Source organism: Salvelinus fontinalis, chromosome 6, assembly GCF_029448725.1.
Source record: "Salvelinus fontinalis isolate EN_2023a chromosome 6, ASM2944872v1, whole genome shotgun sequence".
Lineage (NCBI taxonomy): Eukaryota > Metazoa > Chordata > Actinopteri > Salmoniformes > Salmonidae > Salvelinus > Salvelinus fontinalis.
In genome coordinates, this window is record NC_074670.1 from 40,998,095 (window position 1) to 41,025,924 (window position 27,830).

A 27,830-nucleotide genomic window follows, 5' to 3' on the forward strand; every position below is an offset into this window, starting at 1 on the left:
TCACGTATGAAAGCCAAAGATTTGCCTAAAATGGGTATATGGATCGGCTGGAGAAGATACAATGGATCCCTGAGCCCTCTGACCCTCTACCATATTAGGATGATGGACTGATACAACCCCCACACGAGGATGATAGACTCAACCACCCAGGTCCCACATGGATTCACTTCAAGAAGGGAACTGACTGAATTCCTCCTTACAGGCCTCTGTTTGTCTCACGGAAGCCTCTCAAGGCGTCGGCATGCTTCCCATCTGAAACAGTTTGGAACAGTTTATGCATACAGTACGAGTCAAAAGTTTGGACACACCTACTCATTCAAGGGTTTTTCTTTATTTTTACTATTTTCTACATTGTAGAATAATAGTGAAGACATCAAAACTATTAAATAACACATGAATCATGTATTAACCAAAAAAGTGTTAAACAAATCAAAATATATTTTATATTTGAGATCATTCAAAGTAGCCACCCTTTGCCTTGATGACAGCTTTGCACACTTTTGGCATTCTCTCAACCAGCTTCACTTTGGAATGCTTTTCCAACAGTCTTGAAAGAGTTCCCACATATGTGACCCGATTCAGGAAACTAGGCGTTTGTCGCAAGAGAGCCTTCACAGGAGAACCTTTAGAATGTAATAATTTTTTTTTTTTTTTCAAAATTCGTTGTTTGGCAGAAATGCCTTCTCGAACTGGTGAACTTTCATGTGCCTTAATATCAAACTTGTATGTCAACTGTAAATATGAATACATTGTTAAATCACGAGCTTAGTTGGTTTAGCCACAGAGAAAGCCAGCAACCTTCCCGCTAGCCATGATTAGCTGAGATAATGAGTGGGCTGGACATGCCGAGAGATGAGTTTGGATTGGTCTGCGGTGTTGCATCTTGTGTCTATAAAATGAGCTGCTCGTAATGCGTAGATAATCCTTTATACTGCATTTTTTCCTGAAAGATATAACGTTAGCCATTGAGAACTGTAAATATGTTGCTACTGCTCTCAATAAAATTGCTGCCCTGAATTTATCAACCGCTATAACCAAAGGTCTGTGGGGAAAAGTTGTGATGGACTACTTTCTGAACGACAATCGTGCCATGCAATGCTGACTCTCTCACTCTGAAAATAACACGGTTTGAAATCAGTGGAACACAATAGGCTAAACAAGCTGTGCAAACTAAATGGAAACACAGGATGTCTTATAAAATGGGTAGCAGTCTGCCGTGAAGCTTTCATCCACGTATACAGGTAAGACTCTAGCGACAGACTCAGATATTATACGTTTCTATTTTTGTCAGAAAGTTGTTTTCATTGCAAGCTAAAGCTTGCTGTTAGCTAGCTAGCTGGAGTTCGAGGTTATTCTTATCTAAACTTGGGAGGTGAATTGATGTTGTGCAGGGTTGTAACGTCTTCAGATTTTTTGTTGTTATTCCCTGTTTTACAGCTTCGATGCTCTGGAGCCGGGTGTTGTCGCCAAGGAGCGTTCGGACTGTCGGGACCAGGTTTCAGCTGCTGCGCAATCCTGACATCCTTCCTCCCATACATGGTCTGCCTGTAAAAGCTCCACCTGGACTGGACACAGCTAGACAAACTATATTTTTGACAAGATCAGGGAGTTTTGTGACAAAGAGGCTATGGACATCACATGCCCTGCACCAAAGTCAAGGGCAGGACAGAAACAGGCTTTCTGAATATAGATTCCCTTGTTCATGTGTGGTTTGGACGAACCAGTTATCAGCACTATCTGCAGTGCCTCTTTTGACATGACTCTCTCCTAACCTACGTTGCTGCTACTATTTTTTTGATCCTGCTGCTCAGCCACTTGTATAACCCTGATTGTATGCATACAACTACCTCGTCTATCACTATCGTTATTGATATTGTTCTTGTACATACTGTATAGTTAATTTATATTGACACCATCTATTTCTGATATTGCTACTATGCAAGTAGCCATTTGGCTTTACCGTTTACACCTTCTGTGAAGGCCATCCACTTAGCAAAATATTGATGTATAATAAATATTGATATGTGTGGTCGTAACATTATTTTGTGACATACCACAACAATATCATGTGACCGTATCAAGTGTCCACCACATAAATATTTGGCGCATGCATCTGTTTTTGTACTGTACATGTGCACCTCATTCAGGTTTAAGCCTTAACTTATGTATGAAATACTATGTGATAAGTGCATGTGTAACAGTATATATAGTATGCTAATGTACTGGTGTAAAGGCATTTGGGCAGTGGTGTAAAGTACATAAGTAAAAAATACTTTAAAGTACTACTTAAGTCATTTTTTGTGGTATCTGTACATTATTTTACTATTTATATTTTTGTCAACTTTTACTTCACCACATCCGTAAAGAAAATAATGTACTTTTACCGCAATACATTTTCCTTGACACTCAAAAGTACTTGTTACATTTTGACAGGAAAATTGTCCAATTCACACACTTAGAGAAAACATCCCTGGTCATCACTACTGCCTCTGATCTGGCAGACTCACAAAACACAAATGCTTCGTTTGTAAATTATGTCTGAGTGTTGGAGTGTGCCCCTGGCTATCGGCAATAAAAAAAATATATATATTAAAAATTGTGCCGTCTGGTTTAATATAAGAAATGTGAAATTATTTATATTTTTACTCAAGTATGACAATTTAATACTTTTACCACCGTTGGATGTGGCTGGGGGTTATAGCATTTCAAATTACCCATGAATTTAGACAAGTGTGTCTGCGTAAGTGTCATCTAATATTTATTTAAAAAATGTATCTGGACACAATGTTTACCTGGAATTGTTCCTTATTGTAGGCTACTACCACTTTTAGTCTTAATCTTTACTACACTACTCACTGTTTAGCACGACCTCACATGTGAATCCTTAAAGAGATGGTTGGGGCTGGCTTAAGATGGTGTGAACAATGCTGAATGGGTGTAAGACAAAGGAGAGTTCTCCAGTAAATACCAAAACTTTCAAAGGCCCTTTTCTCAATAGTGAGTTAACAAGTTGATCAACTTTCAAAGCAGAATTACTTTGCCATCGTTCCTCAATTGCAGTGTATGATATACACTTTTGTAGTTCTGAGTCTCTACCTTTATCCAATGTAAAAAAAACTATTTCAAATTTTGCTACATAAGACCAATTTGAGCTGGTGAGTCACATATGCTGAACACTTGTTGCCTGCTTTTCCTTCACTCTGTGGTCCAACTCATCCCAAACCATCTCAATTGGGTTGAGGTTGAGTGATTGTGGGGGCCAGGTCATCTGATGCAGCACTCCATCACTCTCCTTCTTGGTCAAATAGCCCTTCTTGGTGTGTTTTGGGTCATTTTCCTGTTGAAAAACATATGATAGTGCAGAATGCTGTGTGGCCACAATGGTTAAGTGTGCCTTGAATTCTAAATAAATCACAGACAGTGTCAACAGCAAAACACCATCGCACCTCCTCCTCCATGCTTCACAGTGGGAACCACACATGCGAAGATCATCACCTACTCTGCATCTCACAAAGACACGGCGGTTGGAACCAAAAATATCAAATTTGGACAGATTTCCACTGGTCTAATGTCCATTGCTTGTGTTTCTTGGCCCAAGCAAGTCTCTTCTTATTATTGGGGTCCTTTAGTAGTGGTTTCTTTGGAGCAATTTGACCACAAAGCCCTGATTCACGCAGTCTCCTCTGAACAGTTTATGTTGAGATGTGTCTGTTACTTGAACTCTGTGAAGCATTTATTTGGGCTGCAATTTGAGGCTGGTAACTGTAATGAACTTATCCTCTGCAGCAGAGGAATCTCTGAGTCTTCCTTTCCTGTGGAGGTCCTCATGAGAGCCAGTTTCATCATAGCGTTTGATGATTTTTGCGACTGCACTTGAAGAAACATTCTATGTTTTTCCAAATTGTACAGATTGACTGACCTTCATGTCTTGAAGTAATAAGGCGGCAGGTAGCATAGTGGTTAGAGCGTTAGACTAGTAACCGTAGGGTTGCAAGTTCGAATCCCCAAGCTGACAAGGTAAAACAAATCTGTCGTTCTGCCCCTGAACAAGGCAGTTAACCCACTGTTCCTAGACCATCATTGAAAATAAGAATTTGTTCTTAACTGACTTGCCTAGTTAAAATGAAGGACTATTGTTTCTCTTTGCTTATTTGAGCTGTTCTTGCCATAATATGGACTTGGTATTTTACCAAATAGGGCTATCTTCTGTATATCCCCCCTACACAACTGATTGGCTCAAACGCATCAAGGAAAGAAATTCCACAAATTAACTTTGTGTAACAGGTATACCTGTTAATTGAAATGCATTCCTACCTCATTAAGCTGGTTGAGAGAATGCCAAAAGTGTGCAAAGCTGTCATCAGGGCAAAGGGTGGCTACCTTGACGAATCTCAAATATAAAATATATTTTGATTTGTTTAACACTTTTTCGGTTAATACATAATTCCATGTGTTATTTCATAGTTTGGATGTATTCACTATTATTCTACAATGTAGAAAATAGTAAAAATAAAGAAAAACCCTGGAATGAGTAGGTGTGTACAAACTTTTGACTGGTACTGTATATTATGACAACATTTTGTTATGTTTTTGTTCGTTTTGGTCTTCGGCAAGATTTTTTGGGGCTGTTCGTGCGCACAAACATTTTCTCGAGGTAAGCAGAAGTCGGTAGCCGAAGTCTACGTCCCTTCGTCGGTGATTGGTCAACAGTAGGGATTCTTCAATTAAGTGTTTGTTGTCATTCAAAGAGAGACTAATCGTTTTCATGTAAATTTGTTCACTAGAGAAACACTGCACCAAACATCTTAATTAAATGTAAAATTGCACAACTAAGATTTCTCAGCAAAAACGTCAAAATGAATTACAGATTTCTTGGCTTATCGGAGTTTGGCTAGGCGGCAGCTGAACCGAAGCATGCTGATGCTTTAAGACATATCTGCGGGGAAGTGGCATGAGGAAATTCCCAGTTGTCTTCGGTGGTCGCTGCCTGCGACATGTGTCCCTGTCTTTTCTCGTTGACACTCCCACTCATCATTCCAGCTGCTCCAATGTAATTGTAGCAAACATCAAGGTCAGGACAAGGCTTTACCAAATTAACATATCGATCGCACCACACTTACTTTGAAACCGACATTCAGCCCCTGCACTTTAAACTCCCTCTCCAGTTCCATCCAAATAATTGTAACATATTAAGGCTCCATAAAAGAATCAGGGTTCCAGGATTGGGCAGGACTGTTACTGAGAAATGAAAGACAATTCAGAGAAGCAGGGTACGCATTGACATCCCTTCTAAATCTAACATAAAGTTAAGAAAATGGGTAATATGCAGGACATGGATATTATTACAAATCATGTTGATACAAACTGATAGATGCAGACTGCCAAACAACAAACAAAAGTTGAACACACTTTTATATGAACATGTCACAAATTGTTAACACGTACTTTAGGTGCATGGACAAGAGATAGATAAACAGTCTGTACTATACTGTACTATAAAATCAGTTCTGGAATGTGAGACTGGCTTATGCAACCCACACTTCAAAGTCAACAGGCAGCCAAAGACTAAAGCCCTAGGTTAAAAGATCTGGCATCCTTCACTGTGTCGAGGTTACTGCTGACAGTGTCCCTTTGATGAATGTGATTACAGCAAAACACTAACTCAGAATTTGTATTATTCAACATCGTTAAACTACTCTATGCATTATTACTTGAGTGCTAGACACTACTAGGAGGAGATGAGGGCTGAATGAACTCTACTTTGTGGTTTGTACTTGACTTGGTACAACATGTTTATAAAGCCTTACTCTTTCACTTTCCACCATATGACAGCTTTCCTCCCTCTGCCAGACGTGTACAGTACATACTCAAGGAGTCACACTTAATTAGATCTAACAAATCAGAAAGTGGAAGCTACACACCACATCAAAGCAGAGCTCTCACTCAAGTAGAATGTTTTTGCCACGCAGGCTGACATAACTTTATAAACTATTTTAAATCTCTGAATAATGCAAACATTTGCAGTTGAAATGAATTGAGAACGATTACAGTGAATTGTACATGGGTATACTGAATGAGCAGAACGTTTTGAAATGCGCTTAGGATAGAAGAATGTGAAAAACAAGCCTTCAATTCCCGTTGACTCCAGCTATTACTTTCAACACAATGTCCTGCTGATAAAACTGACGTCCGATAGCCGAGGCACCGGGGACTGAATTCTATGTTTGTGTAACAAACTAATTAAAGGAGTAATTGCATATCTATACCCACACCCAGATATGGAATGGTAACTTTAAAAAGGAGAACTTTATATCAACATCAGAAAGAAAAAGTAGTTGAATTCTGAAACCGTGCTGTGTGTTTGGACTTCTAACGGAATGTTAAAGTTGCTTTACGTCTACCTTTCCTCATAAAGGAAACATAATGAAAAGATTTGTTGAGCCAGAGAATCTGCACATGAACAAAAGAAGACTAAAGGAAAGCCAGACAAGTAACTGCTGGTTCTTGGGCATTGAGGGACAAACATTTCAGGTACATAGAAGTACCAAAACGGAACATTATGCAGAATTGCTGTGCTTTGATGGAAGAATGGAGGATGCAGGACAAAGGTTTTGAAACATCAAAAGAATCCTTTGTGTGCACCGTGCTCTCTCTTCAAACATGTCTTTACTAATTGCTATGCCTATTCCCCCCCATCCACACTCCGCTTGTTTCTTTTCTATTCAGGTTGGACTACTGCAGAATTTGGGCTGATATTCACCCTGCAGAATCACAAAGGACAACAAGCAGGACACACACACACACCAAAAAAAATTCTAATGAGAAAAGATTCCTCCACCATACAACCTAGCCGCCATAGACAACCTATTATGGCCCTTTTCAATAGGGGGAAACTCAGGGTAGGTGTACGGCTGCTGGCTCAAAGGAGGACAAGTCCCTCCCTCTGTGGGCCAAGCCCCTGGTACCACCCCAGGGAACAATAGTGGACAATCTTAATCCTCAGCACCACATAATGAGCTAAGTTTTCCTTTCAGCACATAAATGTCTCCGTGCTTAGTGTTCTAATCACAGACAAATGCCCCTGTCCCATTCACAGGCCTGAAAACCTTGTTCCTTCCTGCACCTCTCCGCTAACCCTGGTCCCTCGCTCTGTTTTTAAGTGTTTTGGGGAGTTGATGAAGTTTGAGTGCTGGACGACCTGTTAGAATGGATGGATGGAATTTAATTCATTTTATAGGAAGTATGCTTTGGATTGAGATGCTTCCTATCTTTTGATGGGTCGGCATTTGCTTGGATGTTGACGGGCTTTTGTTGATGTGAGATTTTCACAGTGCATCACATTGGCGAGGAAGGCCCATATTCGCGATGGTTCGAGGGAGATGAGCTACAGATGGACAAATTTACACTCTCACTCCCTCCAGCAAGCCCCTATCTAAAACTAAACTACCCTTCTTCAACATTTGGTCAGACTTACTGAGAACAAAAAAAGACATATCATGCTAACTGTATGACAAATGCTAATGCTGTAATTTTAGTCAAAACTGTAGATAGGCTACTTAAGTGTCATTAGGGAGCATTTGTATGAGCTTGACTTACCCTGGCACCCATTTTAATACATACAACACAGCCCCTAGACTCAAACAGAGCAGATACAAACAGAAGAAAACAAAAGATCCGAAACCAATTCAACTCCTGAGAGAAAGGAGACTTCCAACTGCAGCTGAAGCATGTAGCGCTCTGCCAGGGAGGAATTCTTCCCTTTGAGCGGCGGGTCTGCGAGGGAGAGGGCTGGATGAGGAATCCATTAAAGCAGAATGACAGCAAATAGGCTTAGGGAGAGCTGTTCTGTGGCTGGCCCAAATGAAAGGTTTGGGCTCCAAGACCACATGTTCCATTTAAGCTCTCAATGGGGACGCAGGAGCCCCCGAGGGGCAGACAAACGACCTGCCACTTCAGGAATGATGGGACAATTAAGCATTACAAATTAATAAGCCCATTAACCACCAGGGAAGACCCACTGCCTGGCTGGGACAACTAGTACAGATCAGCTTTGAAGATTTATCAACTTTCTTTATTCTAATGAACATTTATGTAAACAAATTCAGTAAGCATTTCAAAGGCCCGGGCTTTCTCGCACCTGGACTACTGGACTACTGCCACAAAGAGGGACTTGGGAAAATTGCAGTTGGATCAGAACAGGGCAGCACGACTGGCCCTTAAAAGTACACGGAGAGCTAACAGTAATGGCATGTATGTCAATCTCTCATGGCTCAAAGTGGAAGAGAGTGACTTCCTCATTACTTGTTTCTATAAGAGATGTTGACAAGCTGAAGGTACCAAGCTGTCTGTTTAAAATACTAGCACACAGCTCGGACACCCATAGTGTGTTCTGAAATCTATAATGAATGTATTGTAATGTTTTTAAAATTGTATAATTTTGCCGGACCCCAGGAAGAGTAGGCAGCAGCTAATGAGGATCCATAATAAATAAAAATAAAAATCATTCAGTGAACAGCATTGGCTTTGCTCTGAAGAGGTTGAGCTAGTATCTCCAGATTTCCAGAGCTGATGTCTGCCTGCATTGCAGCTCTAACAAACAAAAAGGAATGTGACTCTTTCTACTTTCCTCCATTTCTCTAGCTTGTTTCCGTCTTTCTATGGTCGGTGAAATGATGCAGAACCGCGATGTGGGGCGCGTTGACCCATGACAGTGCAGCTCCCTCTCCGGGCCACAGGAACAGGCAGGCGTGAAATGGAAGTCAGGGCCCCCGTGCTGGGGTGCAGTGGGGCTCTGTCCCTGCCTCACTGGTCTGTTGCCGTTTTCTTTTCCGGCTTTTTGAATAACTGCTTGCAAATACCTTTGAAACCTGAAGCCCAACTTCCACTTTGGCATGGCAACCCCTCCGGACTGCCATGTTGACATTTGGGTTGTTTTCAAATGCCATCTTCATTTCCTCTGTGCTGCTTCCACGGGAGTCTGATCTAGAGCTGTGACAGTCATGAAATGTTGTTTGCCGGTTATTGTCATAAAAAAAACTGCCGCTCTCACAGTAATTGACTGTTGATCAACATAAACACGTGTAGCATCTCCAGGCCTCCACGCATACAAGCTGCTGATGTGTGCCTGTGGAACATCTACATTCAAAAAAAGTCTAATAAATCAATTGAATATACGCCATCATAATAAATACACAATTTTTTTTCGGCAGGTCTAAAGAAACATTTTGATATTAAGAAAATATATTTCAGAAGAATAGAATATGAGTTGGCCTACTGTATGTTATATCACTATGTACCATATATTTTTATTTATTTAACCTTTATTTAACTAGGCAAGTCAGTTAAGAACAAATTATTATTTACAATGACGGCCTACACCGCCCAAACCTGGACGACGCTGGGCCAATCGTGCGCCGCCCTATGGGTCTCCCAATCACGGCCGGTTCTGATACAGCCTGGATTCGAACCAGAATGTCTGTAGTGACGCCTCTAGCACTGAGATGCACTAAGTGTGTGTTCTCAGGCTCATACTCCACTACCACATATCTACAATGAAAAGTCCATGTGTACATGTGTGTATAGTGTGTATGTTATCATGTCGTATGCATGTGTCTGTACCTATGTTTGTGTTACTTCACAGCCATGCCATAGGCTGTAGGCTTGGTAATTTAGCAAGTCCCATGCCATTATTTTATATTATATGATTTTATGGCAAGAAGATTATAATTGAGCTTAGCTTAATAAAATATAAATTATATTTTTTACATTCTGGACCATTGTGACCATTGAGCATAAAAGTGATCTTTTTAAAAGGGTCCTATATGCTAGATTTAGAGTTATTTGGCAACTTTAGTTGTGAATGATACAAACCTTAGAATGCCTTAGAGATCAAAAGATATATGGGCTGCATGATGCGACTATAGGCTATTGACGATTTGAGAAAGTTGCAAAAAAAAGCTTGCACTCTTTTCCTTGCCTCAGGCTGCACACGCTGTTCTCTCCAGCTCTCATCAAGTGATCATTATTTCACCCATCAGACTATTCTCAATTTAATCTTGTCTTTATTAATATGTCAAATTTGTTTATTTTGAATGGCCCATAATCAAATTGTCAGGAAGAGGGGCAAGAGACTCAATTAGCGAATGGAGGCAACTTTACCGCAGGTTCATTCCATGTTGGGTAGGATATTCCGGTTAATTCACTGTGTAATAGGTGATACTCAGCACAAACTCTGTATGCCATGGGCTTTCCAACCCTGTTCTTGCAGCCACCCAGTGGTTAATTTGGAAAACCAAAGTCAAATCTGTTTAGGAACATCGATACACAATAAAACATATTTCATTAAACAGTTGACAGCCCCTTTCTTTGCGTGCTGGAGAAAGAAATGAAGGAGTGAGATAGTCTGTAACTAAAGGTAATGTGTTAGCCTATTAATTATGAAAAAAATGCCCTATTACTAGGCTATTCAAAATCAAATACAAATTCACTATAATGTAGGCTAACTCTGAATTTGTTAAATTTAGGCAAGAACAATTATGTAAACAAAGATATCTGAATTCAGATTTTGTAAATATTTTTCTGCCTTCATTAATATGTGGGTAGGCAATGTATTGTATAACAGCACAATCATTATTTGAATTCAGCCTCTGATCTCTCCAACAATGTGATAGGGAGGCATTGTTATCAGCTAGTGGATAGGATAGCAAAGCTCTAGTTAAGATTGTACTGTAGGCACAACAATCTGACTCTAATGAACTAAACGATACAATATTACTATGGTCTGGGGATGAATTTGCTGCAGGGAATATGGCTTTTTTATTGACTGGCATGTACTGTACCCAATGCCGAAGTTACACTAAAAAGATCTGAGGGATGTGTGCAGCTTATTGCATGTATACTACTCCTGCAAGACATGGCATTCCTCACTTTTACGCTGTGAGAAAAAGGTCTGTGAATTCTAACATGAGGGAGAGCAGAAGCTCTGGCCACTTCCACAGCTCTCATCATCTCACTGTAACACTGTTCCCCTTCCAGGGCTTACGTCCCATATGGAACGCTATTCCCTTTATAGCGCACTACTTTTGACCAGTGCTCATAGGGCTCTGGGTTAAAAGTAGTGGACTATATAGGGAATTAGGTGCAATTTGGGATGCATACTCTGTAACCCTGTTCACCTTCTTGATCTCTCCCTACTACAGGCTGTCAGTCAACCCCTGGTTCCTGGAATACCCCTGGAATAGCCTTCATTTCTCAGAACAAGAATATAGAGAAGAATTTCATAAGAAAGTTCTTTGTTTCTGACCATTTTGAGCCAGTAATCGAACCCACAAATGCTAATGCTCTAGATACTCAACTAGTCTAAAGAAGGAAAGTTTTCAGCTGTGCTAACATAATTGCAAAAGGGTTTTCTAGCCTTTTTGAAATGCTAAACTTGGATTAGCTAACACAACGTGCCATTGGAACACAGGAGTGATGGTTGCTAATAAATGGGCCTCTGTACACTTATGTAGATATTCCATTAAAAAAAATCTGCCGTTTCTAGCTACAATAGTCATTTACAACATTAATGTCTACACCGTATTTCTGATCAATTTGATGTTATTTTAATGGACAAAAAACGTGCTTTTCTTTCAAAAACAAGGACATTTCTAAGTGACGCCAAACTTTGGAACGGTAGTACACACACACACACACACACACACACACACACACACACACACACACACACACACACACACACACACACACACACACAGTATAATTCTACGTATTTTTGCTGCCTCTGGGCTTCAGATCCGGTCAGCCCCTGCATTATCCAGCCTGCCAACACTTTGGGCTCTTTCGTCTCTCTATCAAAGAGACACCAGATTTCTCAATTAAACTACAGAAACCTGAGTCAATGCCTCAGAGCTCTTTTCAATTTATTCAACATCTAATGGAATATCGTGGAGAGCACCCATGAAGGTTGTGATATTGGTCGTAATATGATCTCTTTTTTTAGGTTCTGCACCGAGACAGCTGTGGAATTTGATACTTGTGTCATGGTGCGGAGAGAGTGTGATTAAGGAGAACAGGCAGGCCCAGAGAGTTTGCTTCCAGTTGATTTACCTTCCTGTTCAAACTAAAATGTATTTCTCTGTGTTTTCTCAGTACAGACTCAAGGTCTGTGTGCCGTGGAACATGGATACAGAGCGCCTGCCTGTGCTGAGAAGAACATTCTGAGAATTACAATGGCGTGACAGGACACCCTTGTGATCATACACTAAATGTTTCAGAAAGTTGTCTACCATATGCAGTAATTGTTACAACTCAACATATGTAAAACATATCACCAATAGTGTGTGAATATCTTGTATTTAAGATGAGTGGCTCTAGTACCACAAATTCCAGTACCTTTAGCAATACTCTTACTAACAATGAATAACAGACCGTTCCAGAGCCTATCACAGTTGTATACATGGAGGATGGACATATAGAAGGCAGAGAGAGTGACATTGACCCCTCACTCTGACAATCACCTGTGCAAACAACCATTTCGCCAGGCAGTCAGGCAGTCTGACCAGCAGCAGTCACATTCTGGTCAGATTAACCTGTCCTCATGAAAAAAAGTGTTTATTTTATCTGAAGAAAAAAAAACACGATTCAATATCAGTCAGGCACATCCCTGTTTGGACACAAAATGTGACCTTAAGAACATGACATTTGGAGAATTCAGAGACTTATCTTGTTCAACTCCTGAAAAGTCTCCTGCCCCCTCCTGTCTCAGCCTCCAGTATTTATGCTGCAGTAGTTTATGTGTCGGAGGGATAGGGTCAGTCTGTTATATTGGAGTATTTCTCCTGTCTTATCCAGTGTCCTGTGTGAATTTAAGTATGCTCTCTCTAATTCTCTCTCTCTCTCTTTATTTCTTTCTTTCTCTCTCTCGGAGGACCTGAATCCTAGGACCATGCTTCAGGACTACCTGGCCTGATGACTCCTTGCTGTCCCCAGTCCACCTGGCCATACTGCTGCTCCAGTTTCAACTGTTCTGCCTGCGGATATGGAACCCTGACCTGTTCACCGGACGTGCTACCTGTACCAGACCTGCTGTTTTCAACTCTCTAGAGACAGCAGGAGCGGTAGAGATACTCTGAATGATCGGCTATGAAAAGCCAACCGACATTTACTCCTGAGGTGCTGACCTGTTGCACCCTCGACAACCACTGTGATTATTATTATTTGACCCAGCTGGTCATCTATGAACACTTTAACATCTTGGCCATGTTCTGTTATAATCTCCACCCGGCACAGCCAGAAGAGGACTGGCCCCCCCTCATAGCCTGGTTCCTCTCTAGATTTCTTCCTAGGTTCTGGCCTTTCTAAGGAGTTTTTCCTAGCCACCGTGCTTCTATACCTGCATTGTTTGCTGTTTGGGGTTTTAGACTGGGTTTCTGTACAGCACTTTGTGACATCAGCTGATGTAAGAAGGGCTTTATAAATACATTTGATTTGAAAAGGAAAACAAATATTGCTGCTGGTAACGGTTATCACTTTCATCGTAGTCATATGTCTACACTCCATCCTACCACTTTTTTTGCATGTGCAAAAAACAACCTGTATTATGGGATCAACAGAGCACCGTAATCATAAATAGTAAAGTTTGGTTACTGAACCATACCGTAGACAGGCTGGTACAGGTACACATCTCTTCCCATTATCTTTAGACTACAGTAAAAGCCCTGGTTTAATCCTAAGAGAACCAGGTACGTACATAGAAACATTATATACAGTCTATCTGCCTAAATGTTCTTCCTGGTCCAGGATCAGTCCCAGATGTTTGCTCAGTATGGGCTTCTAGCGCCGGAGCAAGCTGCAAAAATCCCCATAAATCACATTGTCACTTCCAACCAGCTCCCTTACACACATGTCTATCCAACACTCAGTTCTAGGCACGCTTGTATTGTTATCACATCACACCAGTAAATCCAATAGTGCCATTCACGATGGTGCAGTATACAACTTCATAAATGTGAGAAGTAGCACTGAGTACAGTACAAGCTGTGGGTCCTATCATTAAGCCATTCTCCATCTCTCTTTGACACTGTAGCTTAGAGGAACAATTTAGTTCTTTAACCAGGCCTGTTTGACGGTAGAACTCCAAATCCCCATGTCCTCCTGCTATGTGAGCCTCATCCTCCAACTGAATAATCCCCAGTGAAAACAAATGGATGCCAAAGGAAGGCATTAGTAAAGTGATGGATAAAAATTTACAGAATGGGTACCTGGAGGAAAATGGGGAAGGGTCATGCTTTTTTAATTTCAGTCAAGGGGAGGGTTTAGTATATATTTGTTTATCTAGTCCATGGGAGGGTCATGTAATTTATGACATTTTAATGTGTCTTATTGTTTTAGAATGTTTCTATAGGCTATATATCGATGTGTGCACAATGCCGCCGCTCATCTCTGATTCTCTGCTGAGCGCGCATTATCAAGTGTGCCTATAGGCTATTTAGTATTGTCTCAATCAAAAGATCCATAGCTATAGGCTACGAAGTGCGTGCTCGGATAAGCACAGAGCAAAGTTATATTTCTAAGAAAATGTACTTTCTTCCTGACTGGGATGGTGCAAATAATTTTTTTTGCAATTTGCCAATTTGCATTTGTATTTATTATGCGTCCCAATTAGCGAAGGCAGCAGCTACTCTTCCTGGGGTCGGCAATGGATATTCCAACCCTGAGCCCCAGCCTGCTCTTGCTGATCAAAACTATTTTTTGTGCTGCCTAACCAATGATGTGCTGTGTAGGCCTACAATGGCAGTTCAGGAGGATTATGAAGAACCCAGCAGCGTTGCAGTTCTTGACACACTCAAACCGGTGCTCGTGGCACCTGATACCATACCCCGTTCAAAAGAGCTTAAATATGTTGTCTTGCCCATTTACCCTCTGAATGGCACACATACATAATCCATGTCTCATTTGTCTCAAGGCTTAAAAATCTTTCATAAACCTGTCTCCTACCCTTCAACTACACTGATTGAAGTGAAACAATAAGGGGTGACATCAGTAAGGGATTATAGCTTTCACCGGGTCAGTCTGTCATAGAAAGAGCAGATGTTACTAATGTTTTGTTTGCCATGTGTTATGCATTCTCAGTGTTTTTCTCGTGCTATTTTGAATGCAATGTTTGATTATGTAAATTCTGCATTTCTTCAGTTTGTGTAAACTGTGAGTAACAATAAATAAAGTCAAAGTCAAAGTCGCTCATTGCCTTGTTCGCTATATAAAATACACTACATGACCAAAAGTATGTGGACAACTGCTGATCAAACATCTCATTCCAAAATCATGGACATTATTATAGAGTTGGCCGCCCCTTTGCTGCTATAACAGCCTTCACTCTTCTGGGAAGGATTTCCATTAGATGTTGGAACATGCTGTGGGGACTTGCTTCCATTCAGCCACAAGAGCACTAGTGATGACGGGCGATTAGGCCTGGCTCGCAGTCAGGTGTTCGATGGGGTTGAGGTCAGGGCTCTGTGCAGGCCAGTCAAGTTCTTCCATACCGATCTCGACAAACCATTTCTGTATGGACCTCGCTTTGTGCACGAGGGCATTATCATGCTGAAACAGGAAAGGACCAACTGTTGCCACAAAGTTGGATGCACAGAATTGTCCGGAATGTAATTGTATGCTGTAGCGTTAAGATGTCCCTACACTGGAACTAAGGGGCCTAGCCCGAACCATGAAAAACAGTCCCAGACCATTATTCCTCCTCCACCAAACTTTACAGTTGCCACTATGCATTGGAGCAGGTAGCGTTCTCCTGGCATTCGCCAAACCCAGATTCGTCCGTTGGACTGCCAGATGGTGAAGCGTGATTCATTACTCCAGAGATTGCATTTCCACTGCTCCAGAGTCCAACGGAGTCGAGCTTTACACCACTCCAGCCGACACTTGGCATTGCGCATGGTGATCTTAGGCTTGTGTGCGGCTGTTCGGCCATGGAAGCCCATTTCATGAAGCTCCCGACGAACAGCTCTTGTGCTGACGTTGTTTCCAGAGGCAGTTTAGAACTCGGTAGTGAGTGTTGCAACCGAGGATAGACACTTTTTACGAGCTACGCGCTTCAACACTCGGCGGTCTCGTTCTGTTAGATTGTGTGCCCTACCACTTCGCGGCTGAGCTGTGTTGCTCGTAGACATTTCCACTTCACCCCAACAGCACTTAGAGTTGACCGGAGCAGCTCTAGCAGGGCAAAAATTTGACAAACTGACTTTTTGGAAAGGTGGCATCCTATAATAGTGCCACGTTGAAAGTCAATGAGCTCTTCAGTAAGGCCATTCTACTGCCAATGTTTGTCTATGGAGATTGCATGGCCAATTTTATACACCAGTCAGGGGTGTGGCTGAAATAGCCTGAAGCCACTAATTTGAAGGGATGTCCACATACTTTTGTATATATAGTGTATCAATGTGACCTAGAAATAGGATGACAATAGTTTTTGTAATTTCTCAATAAATCATTGTAGCCTAATGGCAGGCAGGAATTGAGCTTCAAGTAGGCCTACAGATATTCTACAATTAAACAGAATAATTAAAATCAAGTAGCAAGTTAAGCGACGTTGCCATAGACCTAATATGTTGACCTTCAGATTATTGGTTAGGCTACTGTGAAATGTGTGAGCTTTTAGATAATAGTAGCCTATAGGCCTAATAGAGACGAATATTGAAGCAGCTCAGATGTAGCCTAATGGCTTAATACTAGGTAGGTCTATCGACTACACATACATGAAAGTGATGTCAATATTTAGCCTAATAATCTAGCTATTATATCATTTTGTCATCTCGGTTTTCAGATGTTATATTTTATTTATTCTTGCTTCGCTTGTTTATAACATTGCAAACTTTTCAGGCTATTTATATTCAACTATGAAGTATTCGGAGGTCACAATGAGACAGATAAACATCTTCATTCTATGTTGAGCAGAGATTTTCTGTGCGTTAAGTGACGCAGGAGGGCTAACAACGCTCTTAGCCGTTCTACGAGTGGTCTGAGGCAGGCAATAGATTACGAGCGACTTCAAGTGCAACGCTAAAAAAGACGGTTCTGGGAAACGGCTCGGAAATGTAAAGGTACTCTTACGAAGTTTCTAACAATGAACTTAGCCTTAAGGTGCTTTTAGAAAACCAGGCCCTGGACTCGATTTGATGAGGTTTGAGAAGGTATGCCATAGCCCTACCTTTCATTAAAGAAAATGGCAAAAATCCATTGTTATAAAAAACAGATCCGTTGCATTTTGGTCTGCGATGCTATATGCTAAAAACAAGCTGTAAAATACCTGGGAAAAATGTGACTCCGACACATATGGGGATATCATTGTTTAGTTTCTTTGACATTCAGAGGCTGCGCTACAACCTTCTATAGCCAAGGATTTAAAAAACATTTTTTGCTTTGGAAGTAATCTAATTAATTCACTTTCAACTGATTTAGATATTCACTTTCTGTACAATAGAAGCTGTTAAAACCCCAGACAGCCTTTAGGGAAACACTTGTGACCTTCCCTCATCGGGTTAAGGTAAGCCATGGAAGAAGAGTAGCAAGCAGTTAAAGCTTACATTCTTCTGCGTCGGTAGGCCTACTCTGTCTGGGGTGGAAAGGTAGGCCTACCTTCCGAAAGTACCATGCTCAGATTCCTAATGACGACTCAGTTTTTGCAAACGGGGACAGTTTCGTTGCCAACAATACACACTGATTTGGCATTGGAGAAATATGATAAGATGAACATAGGCCTCTCTCTCTCTCCATTCTTAGCCTGTAATTTCTGTGGTGTTAAAAAAATGATTCTGCTAACATGTAAAATTACTTAGAATTGCATGAAATGTTTATAAAAAGGCAATTTTTTCACAGACCTGCACATATGATAGATTCAATGCTTTTACTATAAAGTAGATATTTCCACCCCCTACTGTTGTCCACTGTGGTCTGTGAACCCACAACCTTCTGGCCCGCAGCCCTATGCACTATGAAAATTCCTGCGATGCCGTGTAATGCTTACAGTACAAAGAACCGTTTCTATAAAGGCATATATAAGGCTCTGGTCTATGTTTGAATTATTCGTTTGGGTATAGGGGTCACCGGCTTATTTTTTCCCCAAGTGTTCAGGGAGGGTTTAGGTCAAATATATTTTGCTGAAGGGAGGGCCACCCATTTTCATTTCAGAGAGGTCCGAATTTCTCCATGTAACTGTTATTATAAATAACATTCACTCCCTAAACAAACCGGGATGCTCGGGTAGCAAAAGGAAAAATAAATCTGTTATCATGGCAGCCTGCAGAGTGTAGTAGTAGGACATTCATTCACACACATACTGTTGAAGGGGATGGAGCGGGAGGGAGGGAAGAGAAATACCAGCGAGTGACCCAACAATGGAGGGGAAGGGGAGGGAGGCCGAGGCAGGGCCTGCCACTGACGGATGGACAGAGATGCCTTTACCAGCTGGATGGAGGAAGGGCAGGGCTCCAACAGACTCCTCTCATCCACCAGTCAGTCTTCAACATAACATTGAAATAATGCTGCTGGGGTGACTCACTCTATAGAGGCAGACATATGTACAACCTCCCACTCATTTGGTTGAAAGACTGGGCCAAATGCAATGGTCAGAAATCAAACTTATTAAAGACAGGGTTTGAGAAATACACGTGTCTCTGGCGCCAGTGCGGTGACCATGCAAAATGTATTTGTAATATCCGCTATCCCCTCAATCGCCTGCTTCCAACTTGCTCATACACCCCCTGTAACTATTCCCCAGGTCGTTGCTGTGAATGAGAATGTGTTCTCAGTCAACTTACCTGGTAAAATAAGAGTAAAAAAAAGCCAACTCAGTCTGCTGTGCCTGCTCCTGTGGTCCATCAACCAGCTCACTGTCTATAATAAATCCATACACCATCCATGCACAATACTCACTGTACTTACTAAATGGTCTTGTTACTGGGTTATTACGCTTCTTATAAATGCCTTATGATAATATTTGAATATACATGTAAATGAATAGCTGGGCCATAATAGCGAGCAAACGTTACTTGAGCCCTATAGTCATAACAGACTATCATCAGCCTTGCTGGTCCCGTGGCTGACGCCTGCATATAATCAGAGAGGCTTTGACTCCCCATGGTCCCATTTGCCAGCACACTGATATCCTGCACTCAGTAAAAACAGATATGCAAGGAGAAAGAAATGATGAACAAGTGTTGTCACATAACTCTCCCAACTGGCTTCTGTAACCGGGTCGAACAGTAGATGATGTGTGTGATCAAATACAATAAAGTAGAAAAGGAGAACTGTGAAAATACTTCAACAAATGAAATGTGGTCCGTGAAGCAGGAGTTGGAAGGGCAGCCAGAGACTTGAGCCATAATGGGAAAAAGGTGGGGGGAAAAAACTGCAGATAAAAACATCAAGGCTGTTTTAGTCCAGGTTTGGGTTAGACTTGCCTTTCCAACAACCAAACATGCACGATCATTATTGGGAGTACACAAGAGAAGCATAGATTCATCTATATTCTCATGTTTGATTCAGAGTTCACCAAGCAGATTGGTTGGGCTAATGAAAATACACTTGTCTATTTCCATACTAAGTGGACCTCTGTAGGGATCTTAGTTAACGTGTATGTTCTCTGACTGCAATATACTGCATATGGACCTCAAATTGAACACCTCTCATTCCTGCCACATGAACAACATGCCGGCTGGGCTTGGGTTACATGAGAGGAAGCGAGCCAACAATGAGATTAGAAAACAAGGAGTTCAAGAGGCCTGACTAAACGACATCTCCAGGCCCGTGTCGGCACTTCAAAGGTGGGCTGGCACCCAGAGCACCCAGGCAGGGGGAGGGGGCGGGGAGAAGGCAGGAGGAGCAGCTGCTGATGAGGTCATCTGGGCAGCTGCCTCTCTCCACACCTCACAGGCCCAGGCAGCCATCACTGGGGCCCGGCCTCCCAGCATGACAGAACTACTGCAGACCTCCATTCAGACTCTCTCTCTCGCTCTACCTTTTTCTCTCCTACTCAGCCATTCACAGCCCTCTTTTCACTTTGCTTAACTTCCCCAAACATTTCCCGCTCATCCTTAAAACTTAGTTTTCTTCCTTTCTCTCTCTTGCATTTCCTTACTATGATTCATGCCAACATTTTACGAGTACAATACCCATTTTGCGTATTAAATTTAACATTTATTGGACATGTTCTTCATTCAGGCACCATAATAGGTATGTGCATCCACACACTGCGGCCAATGCCAAATGACCACAGCACAGGCCCAACACAAACAGCCCATTCATAGCCTTTGGAAGCGCACACCACTCAATTCTGCTCCTTTCGTCTAGAATTACAGCTAGTGGATTAGGGCAACAAATAAAAGGCCAATCAATCTAGCCACGCTAATCTGGGCCTGGCAGTGAACAGGGCCAATGTCTGCGTCCCGAATGGCACCCTTTTCTCTATGGGCCCTGGTGAAAAGTAGTGTACTGTACAAAACATTATGAACACCTTTTTCCATGACATAGATTGACTCTCTCTCTTTCCATGACATAGATTGACCAGGTGAATCCAAGGGAAAGATATGATCCTTTCTGATATCACTTGTTAAATCCACTTCAATCAGTGTAGCTGAAGGGGTTAAATAACTATTTTTAAGCCTTGAGACAATTGAGACATTTATTGTGTGTGTGCCATTCAGAGGTTGAATGGGAAAGAAAGGATTTATGTGCCTTTGAACGGGGTATGGTAGTAGGTGCTAGGCGCACCGGTTGAGTGTGTCAAGAACTGCAAAGCTGCTGGGTTTTTCATGCTCAACAGTTTCCCGTGTGTATCAAGAATGGTCCACCACCCAAAGGACATCCAACCAACATTTGAGTCAACATGGGCCAGCATCCCTGTGGAACGCTTTCGACACCTTGTAGAGTCCATGCCCTGACTAATTGAGGCTGTTATAAGGGCAAAAGGGGGTGCAACTCAACATTAGAAAGGTATGCCATTTGGGACGTAGCCAATGTGAGGCTGAGGGTGGGTCAGTGGATTACCCTTCTTCCTTTGTCCCAGTGGCAGCCATTCTGGCCCAGCAGCCAGGGGCTACGTACGCTAAAGCCCAGTTAATGATGTTGTAACATCGGTACTGTTCAGACTAATCGAGGACTTGTGTTTCCAAACACAGCAATAATTGTTGCCAGTTTGGCTTTTTATGATATTAGTTATGTGTCTACAGACATCTGTCAGAGCATGTTCATTACAACATTTCCCTGAGTTGTTAGGGCACTAGTCAAACTAGTGAATAAGGACTGGCTAAAGAAAATAACCCTGCCAGATGAAACCCTGACAGTAGGAATGAGCACGCTCCACACTGGCCTCGAACACACACAGTTAAATATAATCACACCCACTCATATACAAGCACACACATTGAACCAATGCGTACAACGAAAAAGGAAAAGATCTCGCTCTCACAAACACATATACTGTATGAACATGCACATTCTCATACATGGGATGAGGGTTCATGTCATTAAATAGTTAGGGTTTGGAGGGAGGGAGAGAGAGAGAGAGAGAGAGGAAGGGCAATCACAAGACCAGCCCATGGATGAATGACCCTCCCTCCATCCCAGCGTCCGTCTCTCCTCAGGACACCCTGCCAAATTAGGCACTGATTCATTAGGCAGACACCCAGACCACTCAGGCCCAGGCCCCACTCTCCTATACTTTCACTCTCCTTTCCTCAGACAAGACATGGCTTATAACTAGGGCTGTTGCAGTGACCCTATTACCTCCAAACTGGCGGTCACGAGTCATGAAGGCAGTCACATTCCAAGTGACCGTTAAGATCACGGTAATTAGGCATCTCCAAGCTCTGATGCTGCTGATGGTCATTAGTAGCCTACCAAACTTGCTAACTGACTGGTACTCAGCACTCTACATCCATGCAAATGTAATTGAAAATCTAATCAAACACTTCATGAGAGCCCATGAGCTCATGTTGCGCAGCAATTCTATAGGCTATGCAATTGCGCAAGAAAATAGAGTGATGGCTTCTATTAAAAAGGGGAGGATCCCATCAAGGCTCCCGAGTGGGACAGCTGTCTAAGGCACAGCATCTCAGTGCTAGAGGCATCACTACAGACCCTGGTTCGATTCCAGGCTGTATCACAACCGGACGTGATTGGGAGTCCCATAGGGCGGCGAACAATTGGCACAGCGTCGTCCGGGTTGGGCCGTCATTGTAAACAAGAATTTGTCATTAACTGAATTAACTTCTGGGCCACATCCTGACTGGTGGCAGCCCATTCTTGCATAATCAATGCTTGGAGTTTGTCAGAATGTGTGGCTTTTTGTTTGTCCACCCACCTCTTGAGGATTGCCCACAAATTCTCAATGGCATTAAGGTCTGGGGAGTTTCCTGGCCATGGACCCAAAATATCGATGTTTTGTTCCCTGAGCCACTTAGTTATCACTTTTGCCTTATGGCAAGGTGCTCCATCATGCTGGAAAAGGCATTGTTCGTCACCAAACTCTTCCTGGATGGTTGGGAGAAGTTGTTCTCGGAGGATGTGTTGGTACTTTTCTTTATTCATGGCTGTGTTCTTAGGCAAAATTGTGAGTGAGCCCACTCCCTTGGCTGAGAAGCAACCCCACACATGAATGGTCTCAGGATGCTTTACTGTTGGCATGACACAGGACTGATGGTAGTGCTCACCTTGTCTTCTCCGGACAAGCTTTTTACCGGATGCCCCAAACAATCAGAAAATTACTTTACCCCAGTCCTCAGCAGTGCAATCCCTGTAACTTTTGCAGAATATCAGTCTGGCCCTGATGCTTTTCCTGGACAGAAGTGGCTTCTTTGCTGCCCTTCTTGACACCAGACCATTCTCCAAAAGTTTTCGCCTCACTGTGCATGCAGATGCACTCACACCTGCCTGCTGCCATTCCTGAGCAAGCTCTGTACTGGTGGTGCCCCAATCCCGCAGCTGAATCAACTTTAGGAGATGGTCCTGGTGCTTGCTGGACTTTCTTGGGCGCCCTGAAGCCTTCTTAACAACAATTGAACCGCTCTCCTTGAAGTTCTTGATGATCCGAAAAATGGTTGATTTGGGTGCAATCTTACTGGCAGCAATATCCTTGCCTGTGAAGCCCTTTTTGTGCAAAGCAATGATGACGGCACGTGTTTCCTTGCAAGTAATCATGGTCAACAGAGGAAGAACAATGATTCCAAGCACCACCCTCCTTTTGAAGCTTCCAGTCTGTTATCCAAACTCAATCAGCATTACAGAGTGATCTCCAGCCTTGTCCAACACAGAATCACTGACATGATGTCAGCGGGTCCTTTTGTGGCAGGGCTGAAATGCAGTGGAAATAGGGGATTTTTTAGGGGATTCAGTTTATTTGCATGGCAAAGAGGGACTTTGCAATTAATTGCAATTCATCTGATCATTCTTTATAACATTCTGGAGTATATGCAAATTGCCATCATACAAACTGAGGCAGCAGACTTTGTGAAAATTAATATTTGTGTCATTCTCAAAACTTTTGTCCACCACTGTAGATTGACATAGGTTAGGGCTTTTGCTGTTCATTAGGCATACTGATCTTGTTGGCTGACGAAAAGTAAATGTGGACAGTTCTTCCAAAATCTTCAATATTCACCTTGGAATCTCAGGCTTTGGGCTTGCACCAGCTGAGTTGAGAGCTGAGTTGGCACAAATTGAGATCAAGGATTGAAACCCCGGACTCATTGCTCTCTCTCTCTCTCTTTGTTGTTCATTAACACAGGCGGTCCGAGGTGCCGCCTTGACACAGAGTGACCCACCCGTTACCTGAGAGGCCTTTTAATTGTATTTCTCCCCTCCCTAATCCCACCAACCTTTATTAAACAGCAACTTTGGTTTAAGCACCGCAAAAAGGTCTCCCGCTGTCTTATTTTATTGTGAATTTCACCTCTGATTCCCCTGGGCTGCCACAGTTGGTAGAGAATGTGGGCACAACCCTTCCATGCTCTGAACTCCCAATAAAATAAGAAGCAGATGGTCATCATGGAAGACGCTGTGACTCAGCTGGTGCAAGCCCAAATGTAGCAAGCCCAAAGCCTCCTTGCCCTTCAGGAGGCAGTCACACAGCTTTGCCAAGGCGTGGTACAGCTGGACCAAATGACGGAACCACCAAGCTAACTGCTGAAGATGACATTGCTATTTGAGCGCAATGCAGAGAGAGAGCGATGGCTCAAGGAGGACTGGGCTGGCAAAGTGGTCCCTTTCTGACTGGAGAAGCCCAGAGGGCCTGGAGGGACTTGGCACTGGCGGACTTCAACAACTATGCTGCTCTAAAAACTACCATCTTGGCCCATTATGGGTACAACCTACCAACCCGGGCCCATCGCTTCCACTCCTGGGTCGATGATGTCCACGCCCCGGTAAGACCTTAAATAACCGAGCTGGTTAGACTAACTAGAAGTTGGCTTACCACAGGGGATGGGCCATCAGCAATAGATTGACTGGTAATGGACCAATGTATCTGGGGCCTCCCCACTGACGCAAAGCGCCATGCTGCCCAGAGCAACCCCCCGTCAGTTGACGCCGTGGTCGCTTTATTTGAAAATCACCAAGTTACTGTAGAGATGTTGCGAAGCAGTAGGCCTGAAGTCAAGGCTGAACCAACACGTGGTAGAAAGAGAGACGCCTATTTGAACCCCACGTCAAGACTGACTCCTTCTACTGAACCCAGATCACCCCCCGAGGCAGCGGCCGATAGTTAACGGGGACCAGAAAAGGTGTCACACCTGTGGCCAGGAGGATCACCTGGCCTGGAGCTTGCCGGGAAATGATGAGTCCCTTCCATGGCCAGTCCCACAGAGAAGACCACCAGAAGGTGTGACTACCTCACAATCTACTGGGCCCACAAAGCCAATGCAGCCCCCCAGATCCCTGTCAAAATAGGCATTCAGGATGCGGCCACCTAGTTGGACACAGGTAGTATGGTCACTCTCAACAAGCCTCAATTTGCTGCCGACCCCTTAACAGCCCATAACAGTGGCTTGTATGCATGGAGATACGAAAGGTTACCCCACCTGCCACGAGGAAGGTGCAAACCCCTCAAGGTAGCTTTGTGATTGTAGCTGGGATAGTAAAGAAAATCCAAGTAGATGTCCTACTGGGCTAGGCTAATTTTCCAGAGATTCTGGAGCAGAGGGGTTACAGCCCCTAGGAGAATAGCTTGGGGAAAAGGAGAATGGTTCGCCGACGTAGAAGCGTCATACCCGCCTGCCGACCCCTTAACAGCCCATAACAGTGGCTTGTATACATGGAGATACGAAAGGTTACCCCACCTGCCACGAGGAAGGTGCAAACCCCTCAAGGTAGCTTTGTGATTGTAGCTGGGATAGTAAAGAAAATCCAAGTAGATGTCCTACTGAGCTAGGCTAATTTTCCAGAGATTCTGGAGCAGAGGGGATACAGCCCCTAGGAGAACAGCTTGCGGAAAAGGAGAATGGTTCGCCAACGTAGAAGCGTCATACCAGCCTGTGCTGCTGCTTCCCCACCCATCTCCGAGCTGATCCCCCCTCGGCTCCCCCAGCACCGACCGAGATAAAGAGAACCCCGGGGAGGAGAACTACCCTGGCGAAATGTTTTCAGAATTTCCCTTTGCGGAGGAAGGAAAGGGAACCTCCCCGGGACAGTTTGTCACTGCCCAACTCACCGATCCCAACCTGGAGCAGGTGAGGATGAGAGCTGTCGGTGGAAAACCAGTAGATGGGGTGAGTGATCGTGCCTTTCCAAATTTTGCGGTCAAAAATAATTTATTTTATCAGGTTATGAAAGTGGGAGACGAAATGGTAGTGCCCAAATTTTACATCTCCAAAGCCTATACCTAGCACATTCACATTTGCTTGGAGCACACCTAGAAGTGGAGAAAACCTATGATCGGATCATGGCTTGGTTCTACTGGCCCGGAGTGAAGAGGGCTGTCCAGGATTACTGCCGACAGTGTGCCGAATGCCAGAAAACAGCCCCAAAAGGTAACCTAGCAAAATCCCTTTACCAATGATCGAGATCCCTTTTCAGAGGATAGCCATGGACATAGTGGGACCTCTGCCGAAGTCCAATCGACGACATAGGTACATCTTGGTAATCATGGACTACGCCACCCGCAATCCTGAGACCATCCCACTACGTGCCACCAGCGCCCGTGCCGTGGCACGGGAACTGTTCCTTATCTTCAGTCGGGTGGGGATTGCAGAATAAGTGGACCGATAAAGGATCGTGCTTCATGTCCCGGGTAATGAAATGAAATGCGCAGGATGTTAAAGGTGAGCCAAATCCGTACTTCTGCGTAGCATCCCCAAACCGATGGGCTTGTGTTAAGGAAAGCCATTGACGCAGAAGGAAAAAATTGGGACCAGCTAATATCCTTTGTTCTTTTTTCCATCAGAGAGGTCCCACAGGCATCCATAGGATTCTCATCCTTCGAACTCCTGTACGGCAGACGGGCCCGGGCATGCTGGACGTGGCAAAAAACTACATGGCGAGAGTCTGGTCTCTGATGCGGGAACACATGCTCCAGGCTCAGCAGAACCAAGCCCGGGTCTACAACAGGGGGGCCCATCTCCGCGAATTCACTCCAGGAGAACTGGTCTTAGTACTCATCCCCACCTCCAAATGCCTGGCCACGAGTGAAGAACGAGTGAATGCGGTGAACTACAAAGTAAAGCAACTAGGGCGATGCAAACCCACCTAGTTATATCACTTGAACCTTCTAAAGCAGTGGCATGCCCCTCCCCGGGAGAGAGTGACTGCCCTATCTGGTGTACCCCAATGTTTCCAGAAGTGCCGCTAGGTCCCCAGATTGAGACCTCAGCAGCAAAAGGTGGAGGCTCTTTCAACCTGGCCTTAGCCCACCACAAAGAAGCAGGTAAAAACTTTCCTTGTGTTGTTGGGGTATTATCAACGGTTTATTCCCCAGTTTGCCACGACTGCTGCACCTCCCCGCAACTTTGGTTTAAGCACCGCAGAGAGGTCTCCGCATGTCTTATTTTATTGTGAATTTCACCTGACTCCCCTAGGCTGCCACAGTATGCTATTCTCTAGAATAGACTACATTTTCTTCCTATCATGTTTCTTTAGACATGTCTGTTCACAGAGAACAATACAGGAGGAGAGATATGTAGGGGTATTTCTGTGTCTTATTTTTCAAGTCAAGTTCACTCGTTTCTTGGCCTGGTGTCACGGGGGTGGTGGTGATTCTCCAACAGCATGAATGTGGAAGAGGAGCCATTCCACTGATGAGCATGATATGTCTATAACCACTAACCAATGACAGAGCAGACATGTGTAATCATACACATATTAGAGCCACTTTGCTCCCATCCAGGGAGAGGAGGAGATACTGGACTGTGTGGTAGTGGATGGAAGCCTAGTCTTAGATCTGTTCACTCTGTCTTGCCAACTCCTATGGTCATTGTCACACCCCAAGACAGCAGATCTGAGATCAGGCTAGGTGGATGGGGAGGAGACTCACCGATGATGATGAGGGTGTAGTTGATGTTGACGCTGCCGAAGCCATTGGTGGCCTTGCAGATGAAGGTGCCTGAGTCCTCGGCCTCCACATCTTTTATGCGCAGTGCCTGCTGCAGCACCCGGAAGCGCATCCAGCCGCTGTGGATGTTGCGGCCGTCCTTGGTCCACATGATGAGGGGTGGCGGGTCGCCCTCCACTGGGCACTGCAGCTTCATGGTGCGCCCGATCCGCACCGTCTGCCGATGGGCGATCTTCTCTGCCACGCGGGGAGGCCCTGGGGCAGGAGAGGGAGACGTAAGAGT

At 43.6% G+C, this 27,830-nt stretch overlaps 1 protein-coding gene across 2 annotated transcripts in view; it reads right to left on the bottom strand.

The window, feature by feature from the left end:
• LOC129857842 (fibroblast growth factor receptor-like 1) overlaps window positions 1-27,830 on the bottom strand; it is a 74,024-nt gene that overhangs the window by 24,432 nt on the left and 21,762 nt on the right. For both annotated transcript variants that reach the window (XM_055926478.1, XM_055926477.1), the window contains one exon: window positions 27,530-27,802. In XM_055926478.1, coding sequence (XP_055782453.1) covers window positions 27,530-27,802 — 273 coding nt within the window. The remainder of the gene's footprint in view (window positions 1-27,529; window positions 27,803-27,830) is intronic.